General features: G+C 40.4%; 3 protein-coding genes across 3 annotated transcripts in view; 2 read left to right on the top strand and 1 right to left on the bottom strand.

Annotated features, from left to right (window-relative positions):
• LOC134868265 (electrogenic sodium bicarbonate cotransporter 1-like) overlaps positions 1-5,880 on the top strand; it is a 29,220-nt gene extending 23,340 nt beyond the window's left edge. Inside the window, exons 19-26 of the mRNA XM_063889261.1 lie at positions 366-544; positions 1,148-1,220; positions 2,044-2,112; positions 2,616-2,789; positions 2,886-3,050; positions 3,166-3,262; positions 3,475-3,548; positions 3,647-5,880. Of these exons, the coding sequence (XP_063745331.1) occupies positions 366-544; positions 1,148-1,220; positions 2,044-2,112; positions 2,616-2,789; positions 2,886-3,050; positions 3,166-3,262; positions 3,475-3,518 (801 nt within the window). The 3' untranslated portion in view covers positions 3,519-3,548; positions 3,647-5,880. The remainder of the gene's footprint in view (positions 1-365; positions 545-1,147; positions 1,221-2,043; positions 2,113-2,615; positions 2,790-2,885; positions 3,051-3,165; positions 3,263-3,474; positions 3,549-3,646) is intronic.
• A 7,067-nt stretch (positions 5,881-12,947) lies between these two features.
• LOC134868629 (neuropeptide FF receptor 2-like) lies at positions 12,948-14,846 on the top strand. Its single transcript, XM_063889900.1, has 3 exons — positions 12,948-13,275; positions 13,771-13,870; positions 13,961-14,846. The coding sequence occupies exons 1-3, from the start codon at positions 12,948-12,950 to the stop codon at positions 14,844-14,846; spliced, it is 1,314 nt and encodes a 437-aa protein (XP_063745970.1).
• A 4,684-nt stretch (positions 14,847-19,530) lies between these two features.
• LOC134868644 (piggyBac transposable element-derived protein 4-like) lies at positions 19,531-21,516 on the bottom strand. The gene has a single exon (XM_063889922.1). The coding sequence runs from the start codon at positions 21,457-21,459 to the stop codon at positions 19,687-19,689; it is 1,773 nt and encodes a 590-aa protein (XP_063745992.1). The 5' UTR covers positions 21,460-21,516; the 3' UTR covers positions 19,531-19,686.
• Between the last annotated feature and the right edge of the window lie 1,448 nt (positions 21,517-22,964).

Raw genomic sequence — 22,964 nt, 5'->3', positions numbered from 1 at the left:
TGATTCATTATTAGTGTAAAACTAGAACTAGAGAAAAAGAGTTTTAAATATAAACGGTCGAGAGTTCAAAATAGCCCTCACTCCCTGCCCCTTAAGACATTTAATTTAACTGTTAAATCTCCCTGTCTAGATACTGTTTAAAAGCCTTTTAAATACAGAATTTCAATGTTAAATATCTTCTTTAAAATCTTCTTATACTGTAATGTATGCTGTACCATATTTATAAATTGTAGATTGTCAACACCTTTTGGTCATTAAATCTCCAGCGTGCAGTTAATCTGATTTGTTTTTCCACTGTAAAATATTCTGGATGATTTAGAAATCCTTTATTTGCTGACATTGTTTCCCCTCCTGTGTCCTATAAGAAAGGGGCAGGCTATCACTTGGATCTGTTCTGGGTGGCGATCCTGATCATTGTCTGCTCATTCATGGGCCTGCCGTGGTACGTGGCTGCGACCGTCATCTCCATCGCTCACATCGACTCTCTGAAGATGGAGACCCAGACGTCAGCCCCCGGAGAGATGCCCAAATTCCTAGGTGTCAGGTGAGGCCAAGCAGCTGCTGGACACAATGTTGATATTATTTAGGAATTAAACTGTGTTTAACTTGAAGGATTAGAGCAAAGTGTGCAGTATTTTTAATAGTTTCCTAGAGTAAGTGAGTTGGGTAATAACATTAATTACTCCCATGATTAACCATTAATTGTGAATGCATTTCTTTCAACAATAAAGGTTAATAAAAGCCAGAAATGAGTCTTTCTCAGGAAAGAGAGAAACATAAGACCATAAAATGAGAGAAAAAGGGCCAAAATCTATTCAGAGCCACATTTATTCATGTGTATGCTTCCACATTAATTGCTCTTTAGATAGAAAGTATCTTAGCATGAATGTTCTCTTGTACAATACAATTACAATACCCACAGTTGCATTTTAGGATGAATTGTTTTGTGTATCTTAATGTATCTTGACCACAATTACATGTATATCTCATTCTCAAGTTGTCATTTGAAAGCACCCTTTTTTTCCCTTCCAGTTTATGCATACACAGCTGTTAGAAAGGAAGCTATAAGACGATCATGAATGACTTACTGCTGTTCAAGCTTGCGACAGTTTTTCAATAATGGGTGTTTTCCTCTTCTCCAACCCAGGGAGCAAAGAGTCACCGGTATCTTTGTTTTCCTCCTGACGGGACTCTCTGTCTTCATGGCTCCTATCCTCAAGGTAAGGGCTCTAATTTCTTAAATCTTCCAGGGGAAACATGGATTACTGTCCGCCTCTTTTAGGACAAACTCCTGTCAGCCCTCTTAAATTTAAAATAATTTAAAATCTTTTATTCATCCGATTAGGAACTCCCCATAGTTGAAGTAATTTGAAGTGAAATAAGCATGTTCACCTAAGCTTAAGCTCTGAGTGCCTTCTCGAGTTTCCATTCCCACATTAAGCTGCCAAACAGAAAAAGCACAGTTAGTGAGGCGAGGTTATGGGGCTGGGGCTCCCCCTTGTGGACATGTTGGATCTTGTCCTGCACAAAATGTTTTCCTTTCTCAGACTGGGATGTCATCTATATTGACTTAAATAAGGTGAACATCTTAAGTATGAATTATGATTTATAGTGGTCTATTTTCCACAATATTTCTCTTTCAATTTTTCATGCTTTCTTTACTTCCGTTTTAAATATTGACTCGATTTTAAACGGCGAAAATCTGCCCTAACTTTGTTCCAGTGGTTTTTATATATATCCATAATGCTTTTCTTTGGTTAATAATGAACATATATTTGCTGAAACTTACCCAATAGCACCCTGGTGACACTGAAGTATACTAAAAGATTTTTCTTTAAAAAAAGCTGGTTGTGAACTATTTTTTTAAAATTCTGTACAGTTTGAAAGTCCCCTGAGACATGTTTGAAATTGGGCTATATAAATAAAGTTTAATTGATAAAAAGAAACATCATTATCTGTATGAAGTACATCTAAGGCATCGCTGGGATTTTTTTTTTTTTTATGGAAACTGATTTAATAACCATGTTTTTTGTGCTCCTTCAGTTCATTCCCATGCCGGTGCTGTACGGTGTGTTCCTCTACATGGGGGTGGCCTCACTCAACGGTGTCCAGGTGAGTGATTCTGAACAGTGTCTGATGAATGTTACTTGAAAACTTTGATATAATCTTTATTTCATTGCTCGATTACTCAACAGCTAAACAAATCCACATTACCTTCCTTTTGATTAATTACTCTAACTCTAAAATCAAAGTTTCAGACCACAACTTCTTAATTTAACATATGTAGGAATGGAATAAGGTGGTTAACAAGTAGCCAGTCTGTGGTTAGGTAGTATTAATTTTACCAAATTCAGTGACAGCTGCTTTCCTGTTCACATGCCCCTCAACTCTGGACAAAACCTACCTGATAATGGGCTTACGGATCAAATCCAAGCAAAGCAATTGGTGTCCAGCTAAACACAACCTGTGAATGTGAAAACATGTGAGAAGGGGGGTTGTTTGTCTTTTTTTACCGTACAAACTAAATTGGTTATGACTTCATGTGACGCTGAAGATTCATTGGATATGTTTAAATATTGCCTCTCGTGACCTGACTGATTTTTGTGTGCATCCAGTTCATGGACCGGCTGCAGCTGCTCCTGATGCCAGCCAAGCACCAGCCAGACCTGGTCTACCTGCGCCACGTCCCCCAGAGACGCATCCACCTATTCACCTTCATCCAAGGCCTGTGTCTGGCCCTCCTCTGGGTCCTCAAGTCCACCGTGGCTGCCATCGTCTTCCCCATCATGGTGCGAAATGGCTGCAAACACTGCTGTAGCTGAACACGAATAACAGCGTGCTATAAGAGCATGAATGCTAATTATAAACGATGTCTGTCTCTGCAGATCTTGGCGCTGGTTGCAGTTCGTAAAGCGATGGACTACGTGTTCTCCCAGCACGACCTCAGCTACCTGGACGACGTCATCCCAGAGAAAGACAAGAAGAAGAAGGAGGATGAGAAGAAAAAGAAAATCAAGCAGAAGGGAAGCATAGACAGCGAAATCGAATTTGTAAGATCACCATTCGTTCAGCTTAATATTTCTATATGCCCTGTGTTGTTTGTCATGTGTTAGTGTACAGCCTCCTGTAGCTCCTAAAGTGTTTATGTTCTCCCTCCTCCAACAGTCTGACTACCCCTACAATGACAATGTACCCAGTATAAAAATATCCATGGATATGATGGCGGAGCAGGAGCCCATGTTGGGCGATAAATCTATGGATAGTGAGTACTCCAGAGGCGGCTCAAACTCTGCTTTCAAACGCTTCATGATCTCTTTTACTCGCCGTCTTGCATGCAGTTTTTCTGATTCTTCTTTAACACTGCTCCTGTTTTTATTATTGTAATTCTGAAAACAGTTCTGCAGTATCATTCTTTGATAATTCATGTCAAACTTAGACGAAAATGTCCTTAAATGTATTTTATTTCCTGCTCAGGACTTCAATCCCAGACTCTCCTTAACCCGCATTCGCCGTGCTGATCCATACTTTGACTCTTCCACTGTGGCCGAGTGAGTAAGAGCTGGAAATGCTCCAGAAATGAATTATGTGTATTGTTATGTTCCTATTCTATATATTTAGATTTCTCTACATCTTTTTCTTCTTTCAGTCTTAACGAAGGTTCATACAAAAGAGGAATGCCTCAGATTCGAATGGCCGGCATCTCTAAGGAAAGCACTTTCTTCTGGAGGAAGGGCTCTGACTCAAATCTGTGACTCAATTATCCAAAGATGTACATCAACAAGGCAAACACCCTCTTTTTAAATATTGAACCTCTTGTTGTTTTTTATATTCCCCTATGCAAATCAAAATTGCTGGAAGTATTGGTCTTAAAATTGACACAGGATACATCAGTGCATTCCTGCTCTGATACATTCTTGAGAACAACCGGGCCATTCGTGGACATCTGTATGCAAGTTTTATCACTAAGTGGCTTTTCAAAAGTTTGTGTTGAGAGGGGTGGATTGGGGGGGGGGGGCTCATCAGTGCTCGACTTCATTGTATAATGACATTTGATTTAGATATTCAAGCCAAACTGCTTCATGAATGCAGGACACAAAGAGAACCGCAGGTTCAGTAGTAAGAGGATTAGACATCAGTAAAGATAAAGAGAGAAAAAAAACACCCCCACATGTGTAAATCATATAAAAGGACATCAGGGGTTTTTCTAGAACATATTCATATGTGTCATTTATAATTAGTGTCCAACATTTTTTTTTTTTTTTTTTTCCTACCTAGATACCTTCCAAATAATACACTACAGAACCAGCTTTTATGGAAGTGCTGTTTTTCTTTTTATATTTTAAATCTTAACTACTGGAACCGTAAGAGTGGCGATACTGAATTTGGAGGCAAGAAAAGGGGATGGACATAAGAAATCTCCCTTTACTCATAGTGAACAAAAGGGCTACACAGTCAGCTGCGCACAGTCATGAGCCTGATCATACATTTTGTAATTATAGGCTCATCCTTTATTTATCAAGCATCCATCTAAGGCTGTACATTCATAGAACACATCCAAAAGTTCCTGTAAGACTATTTTTGTTTCACTTTGGTAAGAAGTGACACCATTCAGACTGGGGCTTCTGTTTGGGTCCAACCTTTCCCTTTATTCCTCCTATATTTATTATATTTAAACAGTTTGAACCTATGGCTTTACTATTTAACTTCGTCATTTGTGCAAATTCCAAGATATTCCCTCTTTTTGTCTATCCACTCAGCTGTCTTTTCCCTGTTTTAGGGAGATTTTAGATTAGTGTATACCTGTATTTAGCTCTACCTCTTATGATTATGTAGGTCCCAGGTATATCAACATCTGTTTTGGAAATTATTTGCGATCAATCACTTTCTTTTGAACTGGCACTGCATAGGATCTCTGAGTCTTCAGATGACTTCCTTTTTGCTCTATGACACTTAAGATATTGATTTTTAGTTTTTTTTGTTTGTCAATATGAAATAATTATGTATGATTTTGCAGTGTTTTTAAATGGGTAATTTGACCGAAATCTCAATTTAATCCCTAAAACATTTTTGAATTGTTCCAATACTGAAGAAAGGGGGAGAGTGATGACTGTAATGATTTACACACTCGACTGTGAACTCGCCCCTAAACGCTTATTTCATTTGAATTTCCTTTTAAGATGTGATCATATTTAAAAGCTGTTTAATGTGATACATTGTCAATCGTTTTTTTTAAAGATGTAATGTGTTTTTTTTTCAATGCAAATCAACAAACAATCACTGTGAGGTATGCAAAGTTGTGACTTTCAGTCCTGTAAGAAAGATTTGCTTTATAGCGAACAAGATAAAAAGTGTTTGTACTTTATTTTAAAATGGACATTTTACTGAGACTCTTTTAATGTATCAGTTACAGTTTTTCTGTTATTCAAATAACTTGATTATTCTTCTGATTGAAGTACACATTAAACTGATTGAGTCGATTTAAGATATTAATGCATATCTGAATGTTATACATCTCAATAATTTATAATGCATATATTCCTTGAAGAAAATCACAATCAGCTTCTTCAACTTCTTATCAGAGTTCTCTGCAAATAAGGGCTTTCACAATAATACACTGTCAAGATGTGAAGCACAAGACTGTTACAGTTGCTATAAACCAAAAACACTGTCTTCCACTTTGTTTTGTGATCTGTATATCTTGACTTTTTGAATTTTTGGTTCTGATCCACAATGAACTATATATTTTTGAACTCTGAAACCGATTTTATACACACATCGTGTCAGCTAGAAATCCAGAGTTTACTCAGAAGGAAGCAGACGTCTGTTTTTTATGGAGTAGTGTTTCGAATGAGCGCAATAAAAGTCCAAATGATTCTTAAATACATTGTCGTGTTTTTCTTTTAATCATTCTAAGAGTTCGGACCATACAGCTCCAAAAAGATACAACTTTGTGAAGTCTGGAATGCACGGTATTTTAGCTCCCCATGCTCAGTTCCACAGCAAATATACAGTGAGTAATGACGGCAGCACACTTTCATCACGATCACAGGACTTGTCAGCTGTGATGAAACAAATTGGCTCATCGTTATGAATTATTATGCTCCAATCATTCCCAAAAGAAAGAAAGTATGTATTAATTACTCAGGCTTTCTGGTGTGTGAGAGAACATTGATATCTTAATCCTGACATTTGGCTCAAGTTTAAGTTAATTGATATTACCATGTTTCGACTGAGACAATGCGAGGGATTGTGTCCACATCAAAGATCAGCAGGGGATTACCTGAGGGACCTGTCCTTAAACATCTTTCACCTCTGCATCCGTTCTCCAAACAATAGAAGATGGTTTTCACAAGTTTATATTGTAAAATCACATTCAGTTTAATATTGCCAATGTCATACATACACTTTACCATAAGTATGTTAAACGTCCTCTATTATACTCCTTTTTTTTTTTACAATATTTGATAGGTCTCAGATATATACAGAACATGTCTCTGATTGGCTGAAACACCAAAAAGATCATTGTAGCATCCCATAAACCCCTCAGTTTCAGTCCTGCTCCAAAAGTCCTTATTCTGAGTATGTAGCTTTAAATGCTAATGAGCTGCTGCTGGCCACGCCCTCTGAGAAGAGATTGGTTAAAAAAAACACAATTGTGCTCTAGGGGGAGTTTCAGGTGATAAGGAGGGCGGGTGTAACCTTGGTTTGTTTTTGGCTAATGATCGCACAACCCAAAAAAACATTGTGACATCACAAAGTGGACAAATGTGATCAGCTGATTTTCTGACAAGTTTTGATATAAATGGATCCGGACAAAAAGAGAGAGAGTCTTTGTTCCTGATACTTTCTGAATGTCTTAACACAGAGGGTACACATGTTTATATATAAACAAAATGAACATGTGGATTTTGCACAACAGGTGACCTTTAACAAACATAAACACAGCAATTGTGTAACCAGCAGATACAATCAGTATAATTGGTTGCTCCTTCATATTGTCTAATTCTAAACTGCAATATATTTTGGCTCAAGGGGGCAGTAGTGACCTTGTTGAAAAAGGTAAATGCACATGCATCCAGGAGCCATTTCTGCTCACAACTGGTGCTACAACATCATTATTTAAGGGCACAGAGGAAATCTGGGGACAAAAAAACTCCTGTAAAGTGTGATGCAATTTAATAAAAGAGTGATAAAACCTGAAGTAAAAGGAAGATTTCAATTCAACGCTAGTTTTATTTGAGGCTGTTCTTATCTGTGGTGTTGATTTGAATTGCAATGTGAATTGCAATGTTGTAAAAATGGTTATTTTCCATAATATTACAAACCCACCTCGTCATGAAATACAGTTGCAATACATGCAATCTTTTTGCAGATTGGATTGACAAAAGAAAATGCATCAGATACATGAATTCCCTTGATACTAAAAAAGTTGCAAGCAAGGTTCAACATATCACCCTAATAAGTGACTCTTTATAAGTTGTTCTAGTTGTTACCAAAGGCACTGCTAATGAAGGAAATCGTTTAATTAAACAGTCCTCAGAATTAGTTTCCAGGTGATAAAAACAAGAAGTCATTTACACCATTTCTTTATTTCGAGATATGCAGTTTACGCTTGCTAATCAAGTCTAAATTTCAAACAAGTTGTAAGTAATCTTTTAAGGCCTTTTTATTAATCAAGATTCGTTCTCAATAAACTTGGCCTTATCAAAATAAAAACCCATATTGCTTTTGTTTTCTAGTGATTTATGTTTGGTATTTGTTTGCTTTTTAAGCTCTGAAAATTTTGAGAAATGCATTTCTAAAGAAACGTCGTATAGCGTCTTGTTAAGATAAAGTGGTCTACCCTGAGACGGAAGTGTTTTATATCATGCAGGAGTGCTGGTTTATTTCCCTTCTGCTAGAGATGTGATATTAGGAGTCATTAGGAGTATTCCTGTCAATCTCATGTCCGTACGACTCTTGGACATTAGAGTGTCTGCGTCATTCTTGTCAGGTTAGAGGTAGAAAATGTAAGGTAACATTTGAAAAGTTTGGTGAACCATGAACTTATGCCGGGGTAGACGTTCTGCAAAGCTCCTTTTTAACTCTCATTATTACCTGACAATGTGGTCTCTCTCCACATGCTGCAGATCCTCTTTAATGACACACTCTCCACGGTTAATAACAGTATCCTGTGATTGTCCGTCCAGATTCCTCTCACTTTGTCGCTTGTTATTTCCAGGGGGGCCATCATTGTGAATTCAAGTTGCCAGGCATGCAATCATGGATGTGTTAAAAACACTGTCACAGTTGGTCAAACCAGTCTATTTCCTGGTTTTATGATCAGTTAACTTTCGTCACTTGTTCTGCACTTCTTGGAGGTGTGTGCCTGTTGGTTCATTTTGTACACTTTAATGCAAGGAACATAATGTCAAGGGAAAAAGCGCTGTGCTGCAGGAGTGAAGACAGTATGATAGTAGTCAACACTTTTTCAGGTGTCCCTCTGATGACAGCAAAAGTGCTAAGTAATTACAGTATCATCATTAACCAAAATAAATCAAGCATACATTGTGAAAGATATGTTACAATTAGTTCCCTGGGGGGGCGAAGGTGGACATTTTATCAGACAGTTTAATAATGAGGTAAACAGAGCAGAATACCACTGTGCAACAAATTCTCTTTTCCACTTGTGAAGCCCGTAATTATTGTTCTATTTATACAGTGAAGTCATGCAGTTGACCCATATTCCAGAGTGAGTTTTTTTATCGAGCCTTTGGAAATCAAAAATGACGGCATTGTTTAACTTTGATTGTCAAACAATTACAGTCAAATAATGAGTTGTTTTACTGCATTGTGTAACAAACGTGATAATATCTAATAGTTGGGAATAATAATTGATTTTTCATTTAATGGTGGAAAGTGAAACAGAAATGTTTTTGCTTCTTTATTACAATTTGAAATATGTCCCTTTGATATGTAGGGTCCACAAGATATGGAAACACATTTATGCCAGAAAAAGGAAAAAGATGATACAATTGAATTTTTCTAATTTATTGAAAATAAAGGTTTAATATTTTGATTTATACGTGTTTTTTTATTTGAATAATGCCTAACTTTTCATTATGGTTTTCATTTCCTTGCAGATTTGTGCTTTTCATATATTATGACCTCTATAAAGTGGAGGAGAGTATCCCTCAGGCTCCCATTGGCCATTCATTATAATACATCGAACAAAAGAAACGTTTATAAGTCCTTTCATTTGATGGCTGTTACCAGGGAACCTGCTCCCTGTAGTGCACCTAGCTCTTCCTGTAACTATAGCTTTCCTATTCATTAGTAAATAAAGCAGTACAGAACAGATACGGATGGAGCCAGTGGTATATGTTCAATTTCTGATAATCAGTCACCTGACAGATACTGGAGAACATGCAATCTTCACAGATAAAGACCCCCGCTGGAAGACTGGTTTAAAGTAAAGACTTTCCTGCTTCGCAGCGACACTACAATGTAGTTGTTTAGCCCAATTGCATCCTGCTGCAGTGTACGTTCTGTTTCAAATACACCAAGCATATTGATATGAAGCTCATGTGGCTAGTGCATGTTTATCATTTTCATTGGCAGCATGGGTTCAACTTTTCCACATAATGACATTAGATACGTAAGGATTTTTGACATGTTGTTTTAAATGTGGAGACAGTGCTCATTTGTGTTCTAAATCCCCCTGATATGAGTTTTAGAATGTATTCAGTCGCTGTTTCTCATTCCCCCCAGTTTTGTGTTGCACAAAGCAAAAATGTATTCTGTTTGCTGTGAAATAGGGTGGTGGAATTAAAAAGTATGAATTCTTAATCCGAATGGGTCTTATCTGCAGGGCAATGCTAATCTGAACATAAATTAAGTTCATACAATAATGTGGTTCATTTTGTAAAAAGACAAATATAGTGTTGGGAGTTATTGTGCAGAAGTTACTTCTTCTGTGTTTATAAAAAACACATGACACATTATATATGTTTTGTCCAAAACACGGTTGATGAAAGAGGTCCGCGTTGATCCAAGCTCCCACAGAGGTCAGTCAGGTGAAATGAATATTGATTAAGAAACAACGTATAGGACGTCAGCATTTTATTTGACCGTGGGGTCAGATATTATAGGATATAAAGGAGAAATGTAGCCTGGAGGTACGAATGCAGGCAGCCATGAAAGGATAAAGAGCTCTGTTAGAGATGGGGAATGGCCAAATAGCCTAAGTGGGAAAAGAGGATGTGGAATGGGGTAATGTAATGTAATCCCTCAATGGACAGTTTTATTTTCATTTATGTTTAAATGCTTTCAGATCATTCAATCTCGCTCTATTTCAATTACAGACTTCAGAGTATAGATTCCAGTTTGTGTATGAAAGAATATTCCTAATACTGTTTAAAACTATATTTAGCCAAATAAAACAAACAGATAAGCGTAAACATGTTTGGTGGGAAAAGTTGAGCATACTATGAGATTTTGATAAGAGCTTTCTACTCCTTTTGCATGTCCTCACACACAAACACACACACACACACACACACACACACACACACACACACACACACACACACACACACACACACACACACACACACACACACACACACACACACACACACACACACACACACACACACACACACACACACATCTATCACAGCTTTACAGACGCTTTCTGTGTGTTGCTTTCATATGCAGCCATTGCAAAGTTCAAGCTCTTTTTTGCGTACGTCTACCAAACGTAGACACGTCAATGTTTCACTCCTCAAAGTGAGATTCCCAGCAGTTTTGACCAAAGTATTTTAAACGTGTTGATTAAGAATCCTGTGGCAACAGCAGTTACAGTATAGCTGAGGGTTACTCTGAGAGAGTAACAAACTGTTTTCATCCATGTTAGTAGCCTCGCTGCTTCACTTGTTCTATAATTTCTCTTCATGTCAAGGATCAGCAATCCACTTATCACCAATCCTCCTCCACCTACTCCACGTGTGCCACATGTACCATCCTTCATCAGTCTCCCTTTCTCCTCTCCTGTTTCACTCCAATGCTGACCTCTGCTTCAAAGCATTCATCTATCTTTTTGTATAAATTTTCATTTGAACAAGCCATTAATCATGAATGAATCTACACCCCTAGGACTCACACCTTCATCTAAGCAGTGATGGTGTTGGGGGGAGTAAAGGTGAGATCTGAAGAGGGCTGGACAGCTACAGATTTGATCCAAGGCAAGCAACATCATTTCTCAACACCTTTTTCTTCCTGCCCCTCTGAGCTAGATCATACTGTATCTGGAACTGTACATGCTTCTCATGCAAAACCTTACATGCATTGCTCCCAGCCCCTGCACCTCCCAGCACATCTCTCCGGAGTGCATCTCATCTCCTCCCTGTCAGCTATGAGCAGCACAGCAGTCTCTCTCTGAGCGGCTGCTACAGACTCTCACATAGGGAGGAGAACGTGCAGCTTCATGCTCTGAGTGAGTGCGATACCTGGACATGTAGCATCTCTAAGGACAGAACCAGGAATACTGCAAATACTCTGTTTCCTCTAAGGTAAGAAGCTTTTATATTTAGAATTATTAAGGAAACTTTTTTCATCAACTTCCTCTGGCAGAAATGAAAAATACAATGTTCTTTTATTGGTTCATTGTGAAGATTTTAAGATTGTATGACTGCACATATTTAAAAAAAAAAATACTTGACTGACTTTTAAAAGCACCATAACTTAACTTTATGAGATAAAACTGTCTAATGTCCCTGCATCTTGAGGCATATTGATTATCAGTTAAACTATGGATCTCCAGGGATTGATTTTTGGTCTTGGATGTATTCATAGGATTTCAAGATTGAGCTCAAACATCTTCTCAGCCATGTAATGTAGAACAAACAGATACAAGGAAAACAATCAAAGCTCTACAGATTTAACCACAGACATATACTGGTCTCCTCTCAGCCACTGAGGTTTTGATTTTCAGGCGTTTCATAGACTCCGATAAATATATTATGCTACAGGATAATGAGCTGTGTGATTGATGTGCAGCTTTAATCAAATATTATCCTATGAAGGCTGTGAAGAAAAAAATAAACGTTTGTGAAGTGAATATAAAATAAACTGTGTGCACAGACCGTTTTTGTTTTTCTGAAAATGAACGTTAAGAAGAAAAAAAAAAAATGCCAACAGTTCATTTAAAGTGTGGAGTCCGGTGTAATTATGACATTATTCAACTGCATCAGCATGCAATTGTTTATTCAAATAGTAACTATTGATTCATCACATGACATCAATTAAACATTTATAATGTGTTCTCCCAGCCTACTTTGGTCTATTTATAACTCTGAAAGAATGTCACACTTTGATTAGACAATCCTTTTGTTGTACTGTACATGTTGAACAGTAGGATATTAATACATCAAATTAAAAACACACTGGATAAAATTGAATTTGGAGAAGGAACAAACTTAAATTTGCAAAAGATTTCAGAGAGAAAGTCCAATCCAAGATGTGTGAAATAAAAGTAGTTTGAGAAAAAAAAATGTAATTTAATCCCGGAAAACTGGAGGTGGGTGACAGATGCAAGTGATCGGCAAGCAACCAGAGAGCAACCTGTTTTCAGAAGAGATCGGTCATTTTGGTGAGCGTGTTGTTATTAGACAGTGTGAGGGAGCATACGCTTGACTGATCCCAGCCACTCACAATAATTAGAAGACACAAGAATAGGACTATTGATTTTTGGAAAGGTTCCTCAGATTTATGTAATTACCAATAGATCCCATATCTAGTCTGCGTGATTTCACTCAGATTGGGAGGATGGTGTTCTTCTTTTGTGATGGGTTGATTTTGTTAAAAGAAGATATTGGATATTTAACCCAGAACATTGCCGAGCACATAATAGATAATCCATGTTTTATACCTCTGCCATTCTGTCATTTCTACACCCAGATACCACCATGACACAGAACCTACTACTCAACACTACCTGGGAGGGATTGAACTCATCCAATTCTTCCAGATTGAAGGAAAACCCTTCGAGCCACCAGAACATCACCTTTGTTGATTTCTTCCTCCACACGCCCTCTGTGGCTGTGGTCTTCACCGTCTCCTACCTCCTCATCTTCCTGGTGTGCATGATTGGCAACGTGGTGGTGTGTTTCATCGTGCTGCGCAACAAGAAGATGCGCACGGTCACCAACCTCTTCATCCTCAACCTCGCCATCAGCGACCTGCTTGTTGGCATCTTTTGCATGCCGACCACACTGGTGGACAACATCATCACAGGTCAGTGATGATAAAGTTAAATTTGTTCTCTCTTTTATAGGAAATATTCTGCTGATGTTCAGGTTCAAATCAGTATGTAGTGTCTCTACTGGGACATGTCTCCATGCTTTAATGTTCCAAAAATGTGGTTATTTTTCTCATACTGCCTGTGCTGCAGCACTTCTTTTCACCCTCTGTCTGAAACCAAAGATCAGTGTGCTCTGATTGGATGGCTAATCCATCTCTGTTGTGATTGGTCAACCGCTTAGATACGTCCCTCCCCTTAGCCTATCACGTACAAGGTTTTGGAGCGCTAACCAATAGAACCAAGAGTGTCACATAGTGATGTCCCAATGTTACGTCAGCATTGGCTTTCATTTGAAAATCTCCAATATTCAGCTTCAAAAATACCAAAAGAATGTCACACTTTTTGCTATTAGTAAATTTAACATTTAGAAATATTCAGGCAGCCCGGTTCTCTTAAAATGTTTAATCTTTTATTTCTCTTCTCTGCAGGATGGCCATTTGGTAGCGTGGTGTGTAAGCTAAGCGGTATGGTTCAAGGGATTTCCGTGTCAGCATCTGTGTTCACTCTCGTTGCTATAGCTGTTGACAGGTGAGGGTTGTATTAGTATTAATTGCAAATATGTGTTCCTAAAACACTTCTTTCTCTTAATGCATTTGCCACCAATTCCCTGTGTGCCAGGTTCCACTGCATCGTCTACCCTTTCAAGCACAAGATGACCATTTCCACCTCAAAGCTAATTATCGTCATCATATGGGTCCTCGCTGTGTTCATCATGTGTCCCTCTGGGGTCATGCTCCAGGCCACAAAGGAGCAGAGGGTGCGAATTGTTCTCAGAAGCAACAACACCAGCCCCTTCTACTGGTGCCGGGAAAATTGGCCCAACCAGGAGATGAGGAAAATCTACACCACTGTGCTCTTCGCCAACATTTACCTCGCTCCCCTCAGCCTCATCGTCGTCATGTATGCCCGCATCGGCTACACCCTCTGCCATGCTGCCATTCCTAAGATGAGGGACAGTGTGAGTGCGTCCGAGGAGGGCGGTGGCACCAACAAACCTAGCACGGAGGGCCGTCTCACGATATCGAAGAAGAAGAACCGGGTGATCATGATGCTGCTGGTTGTGGCTCTGCTCTTCATCCTATCCTGGCTTCCTCTGTGGACGCTGATGATGCTGAGCGACTACGCCAGCCTGACAGAGCACCAGTACCGCGTCATTAACATCTACGTGTACCCCTTAGCTCACTGGTTGGCATTCTTCAACAGCAGCGTCAACCCCATAATCTACGGGTTCTTCAACGAGAACTTTCGCCGGGGATTTCAGGCGGCTTTCAAATTCCAGCTTTGCTCCGAGGGCTTCAGGCACCAGAGGAGCTACTCCCATCGGATCCGAGGGAACGCTGTGCTCCCCGTCCAGCCCGTGATCCACAGGAGACCGGGCACAGAAGTCAGATCAGGGTTAGTGGAGAATGGGAAATACTCATGTCAGGAAGGAGGCAGCTTGTCTCCTAGAAGTCATATCAAAGGGCAGGACCTGATCATCGAGGACCTGGATAAGCTATCCTAGTTTTAAAGACTGGAGCGCATGCAAGGACAATGAAAAACATGCCTCAGACCTCTCTATGTATATTTGTTCCAAGTGAATGTACTTGCAACCTCTGCAACATTTTGCATCATGAATCATTGTGAGTGTCTATTATGATGTATGGAGCAAAGAGAGGCCCTGAAATTCTGATTATATAAACAATATTATATTTTAAATTGCTAATGGCTGATTTGGCAACAGCCTTGGTAATCGCAATTACAGCAAATGCAGTTTACAATGCTACTTGGTCAGATAATAAGCAACCACAATCTGGTTTCACGTTACACTCTTGGTGTTTCAAACCAAAACAGGGCATCATCAGGTTGGTAAAGCTGGAGGTGTGTGCAACCATACCTTGTTTCTGTGACTGACTACAGCCACTGTTTTGCCAGTTAAATGGTTTTAATGTGAAGCATGAGATGATTGTGTGGATTGCCTGGATTGCTTTTTGTTTTTTGAAATAGGATAAGTCCTATTACAAATAACCTTTGCAGGTAACGATACTATTACTGTACTAGAGAGATTTAATCAATATCAGAGTGGCGCAGTTCCAAAAGGGCTGTTATTCAGAAGGGTGCAAAACATTTTCTCTTGCTAAAAGAGTTAAGATTTTTAAGGTTTCAGACAGAACAAAAGGCTACCTAGCCCACTTTTTGACATAATTAGAACAGCACAAACCTCAAGGCTGATGTGCAAAGGAGTTTGATGAGAATTTTGTCAGCTTCCTGACAAAGGGCATGTTGCCTCGAGGCAATAGTGCTGGGTCGACAGCGGTGACAAGCAGTGACAGGAGAGGAGGATCTCTGGCACATTTAGAAAGCCTGGATGTGCCCTCTGTGGGCACATTAAGACACTGACAGAAACAAGAAAGTGACATATATTAGCATAATAACTACTGTTATATTTAATATTAGGGTTCTGGAAAAGAATAAGTCTGCCTCATCTAAAACAGAGCATAATTTTCATTGATGCTTATTTGTATGCTATGTGAAATATTGCAAAGTCTTTCAGAAAGCGTTCAGGTGTTGACCAACCATTTTATTTACAGCGGGCGTTCTGACTTTGAGCAAGCCTCTGCATTCTCACAAATGGAAAGTGCAGTTTTTTTTATCGCCTAGTCTTTATTATAAAGGCGATAGCTGTGTGGCGAATGTACAACATTATTATAAAATTTAAGTTATCTTCAGGAAAATGGGTCTTTCACCACATGCAGGTACATTTAAAACCTCTTTGTTGCCTCGATATGTAATGTGCTAAGTGAACAGTGCGTATATTTGATATGCATATGATGGTTAAAGATTGAATTTGATGGAAACCCTTGTGTTAACTCATCAGATTTATCATCATCATAGGATCCTTTCTTTCTTGTGTGTGTTACTATTTGTTATCATAATGTTTTGTGATCAATAATTGGCAAGCTTTTGTGCCAAAACCTTAAAGCTGTAAAATTATTGACGCTATGGAGCATTGTTCTTAAGAACGGGTCCCTCTTATTTCAGGCATAATGGTACGTGTGCGTTTGACATATTCCAGCTTTTATTTTCATACTTTACTTATTGAAATGTTTGGGCGATACTGCCTCAGGACATACAGTAAGGTTGAGAAAATAATTCTGCAACTAGCAAACATTACAATTGTCCTGAGAGCTCAGTGCACTGCAAATTAAGAATGAAAATGCAAATAAAGAACAATGTACATCAGTGTGATGACAGAAAATACAATGTATGTATTGTGCATCACTTTTAAGTGTCCCTTGGAAAGTAATATATGCTGGATTTTTCCATTTGTGCTCCTGTGCAGCCTTTCACGCCTTTTGCACACACCTGCTATGCATCAGGTTTGTTAGTCCTACCCTGCTCCCTTAATTCTGCCCTTCTACACACTTCCGCTCAAGCAGCCTCATTAGTCCTTCCAGCCAATCAGCTTGTTTCCTGATAATTGGCCTCGGCTCCTATTTAATCACCCCAATCATCTCACCTGGGCTTCTCCACCTATCTCTCCATCTCATCCCCCTCATCAGATCTGTTGCAATGTAAGTTTTTATGTTATGCTCAATCATTTATTGGATCCTTGTGTTTGTTGTATGAAGTTCTGTCTTGTCTTGCCTGCACCAGACCTTAAATTAAAATTGTCTCCTGTAATAAAACAGTTTGCCACTCCTCATTACCAGAGAATGTTCATGACAGAAGTATTTCTTGTTGTGTTGTTTGCTTTGTGTTGTATGCATTTGCAGGTGTTTTCTTGAGCCGTCAGCCCAATTGTAAAATAAATATATTTAAATATTTCAAAAAGATTGTTTTTGCACATATTTCAAAAGGAAAGATTGATGGCAACACGTTTGTTAGAGGGGAGTTGTGTTGCCGGTCATCTCTAGTGCTTGTGCATGCCTTTTTTGATTGTAAGTAATGATTCTTGATGATTCTCCAAGAAACCCATTCTTCAAAAAGCTGCACATGTTGTCGGGTTCCACGTGTGTGTTGGTTATGAAACTGCTCTCAATGACACCACTGATAGCAGCTAAAAAACTAGCCTCAAGAATATAATATTTTGATGGTATGAGCTACAAACTTCAATTATTTTTGGGAATTTGTGCTGAAAGCAAGTCATCCTATATCTATTTATATACCAAAAAATAATTGAACCAAGAAAAAAAGAAACGAGACAACATCTTTGGTATGACATTCAGTTCTATTTAAAGAAAAACAAAGATTTTGCCCCAGAGCTTTATACATACTAATCTTCAGTAACTAATGGGGAGGTAGAGACTTTTATAAAGCGTCTACAGATAAGTCTCTGCTGACTCCTCACACTTTAATACGCACCCTCACTAACACATGCATATTACATATCTAAAGAAGCAATCCTTTAGCACTTTCACTTCAGCCATGAATACCATAAGTAATGAAGATATAAGCCATGTGTAGCATTATTCATGCTATGTTGGTCCGTGGTTATAAGTAGAGGAGGATGTAGATTTTTAATGAATCGTGAAAGATCAAATGAGACTAACATGAACAAAGCAGGACTTAATGACAAAATGAAAAAAAAGAATGATTCTAACCTTCGAAAGGGGGGCCCAGCTTGCAAAAGGTTGAGAACCCCTGCTTTATGGTATATCCTACCCCATTCTAACTGATTTAAGGGCCTTTTTCTGATATAAGGGATGAATAACATTCATAAGCTGTGGTTCAGGGGCCCTATATGACCTATCATATGCCATTCTATTTAATTTGAGGGGGGAGCTTTATCATATGAGGGATAAATTAATTTCACAACCCGTGGCATATGATTTAGGGGCCCTATTGAGATATATTACATAATATAACCAAAGTTATATGGCTTCAGGGCCCCATTAATTTTATTATGTTGTAGAGACAATATTGAAATGGTAGCGCGGAGGCTTGGGCTTCAGGGTCTCCTTGGCCCTTGGGCCCCTGGGCCTGGGCCCGGTAGGCCCGTGCAGTAATCCATCCTTGGGGACAGGTTACTTTGAACTAAACACATGAACACCACTGGTGATACAAATCTATCTGAGGACTTCTTTAATTATGCTTGGCTGAGCCCTTTTCATGGATTATTATTGATGTATTACTTATCATAAATTAGAATATATCTTGATTGTTTTTGCATCAGTTTGTAACACAAGGGATGGACTTTGAAATCAGAATCTGAAATGTAGACATACTGTTATTCTATAAGGGTCATGCAGTCAGATTGCTATCCCTTTAACAGAGAGAGAGGGGTGTGGCGCGTGCATGTGTGGGTGGGCAGGAAGGGGTGAGCGAGCGTTGGTTGGTCGTGTTGGAGAAGATAAAAAGGAAGCAGCAGAAAAAATATGTCTATCAAGTGTTTTTCCTGTAAATTAAGAACCAGAATAAATGCCACGGCCTCCCAAGAAAATCTTGCCTCCCTGCCTTATTTTGCGAAGTGGGTTATTGAACCTCGACCCTGGAAGACTACAGAGAGTCATCCCCTGTTCTCCTCGACATTGGCGACCACGAAGGGACTTTCATATTCAACATAAAGGCAGTAGTGAGTACATAAACAGAGTAAATAAAAAGAGTAAATAAACCGTGAGATTTGCTGTGCTAATTAGCAAGTTTATGCGGCTACAAGCTAAGCTAAAGGGCAGCCGCTAACGCAAACAAGCCGGAGGATTTCGGCTAGCTAACAAGCTATCCAAACCCGTTCATGAGTCTAACTGCTACAGAGACACTGGTAGAACTTAAAATGGACAATGTTAACCCTTGTATTATGTTGAAAAAAAATTACATTGATTATGTTGCGGGTCATTTTGACCCATACTGTGTAAATGCACTCAAAACAGTCAAGAAAACTGGTTAAACCAATAACAACTTTATTTTAGATTACATAAACATTTAGAAAAGTGACATACAATACATTTTTAATTCCAACACTATATTTAAGAACTATTTAGTCTAATCCTCTTGTCCTCCTCCCGGGTCAAAATGATAATTCTTCCCTCCTTCTTTCCTCCTGCCATGCTCTCTCCTTCCTTCTTCTCATCCTGTTTTCCTTCTCTCTGTTCATCCTCCTCTATTCCCTTCTTTTCTCCCTTCCTTCCTTCCTTCCTTCCTTCCTTCCTTCCTTCCTTCTTTCCTCCTTCCTTCCTTCCTTCTCTTCCTTCCTTACTTTCTCCCTTCTTTCCTTCCTCCCTTCCTCCTTCCTTGACCAAAGAAAGCACAAGGGCTACGTTTTTCCCTCTTCATGAACACATTTCTTTTTAACTTTGACTTCAACTTTAACTTCATCCCAGCGAACTTCAACTTTTCAATGTTCTCCACATTTTTCTTCAACATTTTCAATGTTCTCCACATGATGGACAGAATGTTACTGTGTGCTTTCTGCAGATGTAATTCTTGCATTTCACACAAGAGGTACTTGTTTTACTGTCCTCTCGGGAGGGACAGACCTGGCATCTTTTCCTTTTCTTTCCACCTGTGTCCACTGGATGTTGGTTGGGTGAGGTTGGGTTGGGTGAGGCTGCAGGTTGGTCGGGTGACCTGAGCTTGACCTTTTCAATGACAGCTGCAGCTGCTGGGGATCGAGCTGGCCTGGCTCGCGTCTGGATCTTGGGAGTGATAAGTGCTTTGCCGAGTTCTTCCAGGAAAAGCCGACGTCTGTACAATTTGCCGGCATTCCATTTCTGGTTGATTGCAGTGCACAGGACATAGGCATTGTAAGCAGACACGTCCACAATGTTGTAGAAAATCACCAAAGGCCAACGGGCTGTCTTGCGCTGGCAGCTGTATGTTGCTGTGACTTTGTCCAGATTGTCAACTCCTCCTTTGGTGGAGTTATAATCCAGGATCATTTGTGGCTTCATGTCTTCTCGTGTGCTCAGAGATGCATCTGTGTGCATTGTACTCATTACAAGAACATTCTTGTTTCTCTTTGGGCGGTATGAAACAACTGTTGCTTTCTCAGTGAAAGCAAATATTGAGGAATGCAGAGGTCTGCCCTGCATCTTCAGAATTTCAGTGGGAAGTTCTGGCTTATTTCTTCTGACTGTTCCCAACATGGTCAGCTTTCTCTTCTGAAGTTCATCTCCAAGGCGGTAGGATGTAAAGAAGTTGTCACATGTGATGTTATGACCTTGCAGCCCTTCACTCATTTCCAGCACCACACGCATCCCCTGATTCTTCTCAGATGTTCCTCCAGGTAGCTTTCCAGTGTATACTTGCATATTCCATGCATAGCTGGATTTTGCATCACAGGCTGCCCATATTTTGATGCCATACTTGGCGGGCTTGTTGGGCATGTACTGTCGGAAAGGACAGTGCCCTCTGAATGGAACAAGGCGCTCATCTACAGTAACATGGGGACCAGGATTGTACAACAAAGGTAAAATTTCAACCCATTTATCCCACACATCTCTGATCGCAGCTAGTTTGTCTCTTTCACGTCGACCAGCTCTGGTGTCGCGGTTGTCAAAGCGGATCAAACGAGATATCATGTGGAATGTCTCCACAGACATTGTTGCACGAAAGATTGGCCTTCCATTCTCTTCATTCCATAGACTTGCAGTTGCTTCTCCCTTTGACCTGTACACTCCAGCTAATAACAGAACTCCAATGTAAGCATGCAAGTCAGTCTGATCCAGTGGCTTCCATTTCTCTTGAAACACACGTCTCCCCTCCAAGTTGGTCATTTCCAGTATAATCCTCTCTATTGGTGAGGATATGAAGAGCTGAAATGCTGATTGAATCTCATCAACTCGTGTGACAGCAAATCTTGTAGGACCGGGAGTCATTTTGATCACATTGGAAGATGACAGTCTGCCTCGGCTTGGGTGTGGTGATGTTGACCATTTTATATTACCGTCCTTAGATGCCCATGTCCCCTCTGTGGATGATGATTGCTGCATTCCTTGGTTTTCATCTGTTGGAGGAACAACGGCAGACTCGTCCTCTGAATCCTCCTCATCGTAGGAAAATTGACAATCAGGATCAGCAATAACATTGTCCTCTGTCTCTGAAAGATCCTCTGGTTCTGAAATATCTTCCTCTACATCACTATCCCAGTTCAAAATCTGTGATAAAGCCTCCTCAGCTGCCGTCCTTCTGGAGCTCATTTTTGGTGAGTTTGTCAAAGAGATGACATGAGAACAGTGACAAGGACAAGTGTGAGAAAGTTCCCTCTCCTTCACACACCTGGCTCTGGGTCTCAGAGGCAATCAAAATACAAACAATTGTACATCAAAGTAAAAAGTACATCAAAGAGACATGTTTATTTTGGATCTGAACAGCTATTTACCCACTTTAAAGGGTCTGGGTCAAAATGACCCGCAACATCATCTTTGTATACACACTCTGCACAGACATTCCAATACACATCAAAGTGTCCAGATTTTACACACCAGTTCATGACCCTAGATGATGAAAAGTCACCAAATTTCATCAAGAAAAAGAAAGGATAACCAGTACTTTGGTCAACACAAAAACTGAAATGGGGTCAAATTGACCCTTAACATAATACAAGGGTGTGAGCGGCATGGCTCAGGTAAAAGGCAAGAGATGGAAGCGTTCGGGGTTGGGCAAAAACAATAGCGTTTATTGTTCAAGAAATGTGCACACAACAGACAGCTCCGCGGTACTTTCCGGACGGGCAAGGCCAGGACGGGGTGTGTCGTCTTCCCAGGACCCAGCCTACTGCAAGACAGACCAGAACCAGGTTACCAACATGCTTTATATTAAATGCCTGATTACCTGATTCCGATCAGCTGTCTGGTCTCCGGCCGAGCCACTCCCCTCACCCCAGCAGCCGGCGCTCTAACCACACCCGGCTGCCACATACCCCCACCGCCCGACTCAGGCCGGGATCCCGCCGGCCGACAGCTGACTCCCCCCCCCCCCCCCCCCCTCCGCCGAGCGGGAGAGGAAATCAGCCACGACCATCCGGTTACCCGGCCTGTGGATCACCTTGAAGTTAAACGGCTGTAACGCCAGATACCAACGAGTGATCCGGGCGTTGGCATCCTTCATGCGGTGGAGCCACTGGAGCGGGGCATGGTCCGAATAGAGGGTGAAAGGGCGCCCCAGGAGGTAGTAACGCAGGGCGCCGACCGCCCACCGTATGGCGAGGCACTCCTTTTCCACCGTACTGTAGTTCACCTCCCTCTGAGCCAGCTTACAGCTAATGTACAGTACGGGGCGGTCGACCCCCTCTACCTGCTGGGACAAAACGGCCCCCACCCCACTGTTCGAGGCGTCGGTCTGCAAAACAAAAGGTAGAGAGAAGTTAGGGGTGAACAGAAGCGGCTTTCCACAGAGGGCTTTCTTAACCCTCTCAAACGCCAGCTGACATTGCTCCGTCCACTGGACCGGATCTGAAGCACCCTTTCGGGTCAGGTCGGTCAGAGGGCCGGTCAGCTCCGAAAAGGCGGGGATGAACCGCCTGTAGTAACCGGCCAGCCCCACGAACCTCCTGACCTCCTTTTTCGTCTTGGGCACCGGACAGGCAGAAATGGCGGCAGTTTTCTCTATCTGTGGCCGCACTTGCCCGCCACCCAAGTGGTACCCCAGATACCGTACCTCCCTCCGCCCAACCGCACACTTCTTTGGGTTGGCCGTGAGCCCC

The sequence above is a fragment of the Eleginops maclovinus genome, chromosome 8 (assembly GCF_036324505.1).
Source record: "Eleginops maclovinus isolate JMC-PN-2008 ecotype Puerto Natales chromosome 8, JC_Emac_rtc_rv5, whole genome shotgun sequence".
Taxonomy (NCBI): Eukaryota; Metazoa; Chordata; class Actinopteri; order Perciformes; family Eleginopidae; genus Eleginops; species Eleginops maclovinus.
Note: the sequence above shows the minus strand (reverse complement) of the source record. Positions and strands in the feature narration are given on the sequence as shown.

What these genes read in the sequence shown, in the direction of transcription:
- LOC134868644 (XM_063889922.1), bottom strand. Translation starts at nt 21,459, where the DNA reads ATGAGCTCCAGAAGGACGGCAGCTGAGGAGGCTTTATCACAGATTTTG.
- LOC134868629 (XM_063889900.1), top strand. Translation starts at nt 12,948, where the DNA reads ATGACACAGAACCTACTACTCAACACTACCTGGGAGGGATTGAACTCA. An exon ending in GGTGGACAACATCATCACAG is followed by an intron (nt 13,276 to 13,770) that starts GTCAGTGATGAT and finishes TCTTCTCTGCAG; the next exon opens with GATGGCCATTTGGTAGCGTG. An exon ending in GTTGCTATAGCTGTTGACAG is followed by an intron (nt 13,871 to 13,960) that starts GTGAGGGTTGTA and finishes CCTGTGTGCCAG; the next exon opens with GTTCCACTGCATCGTCTACC.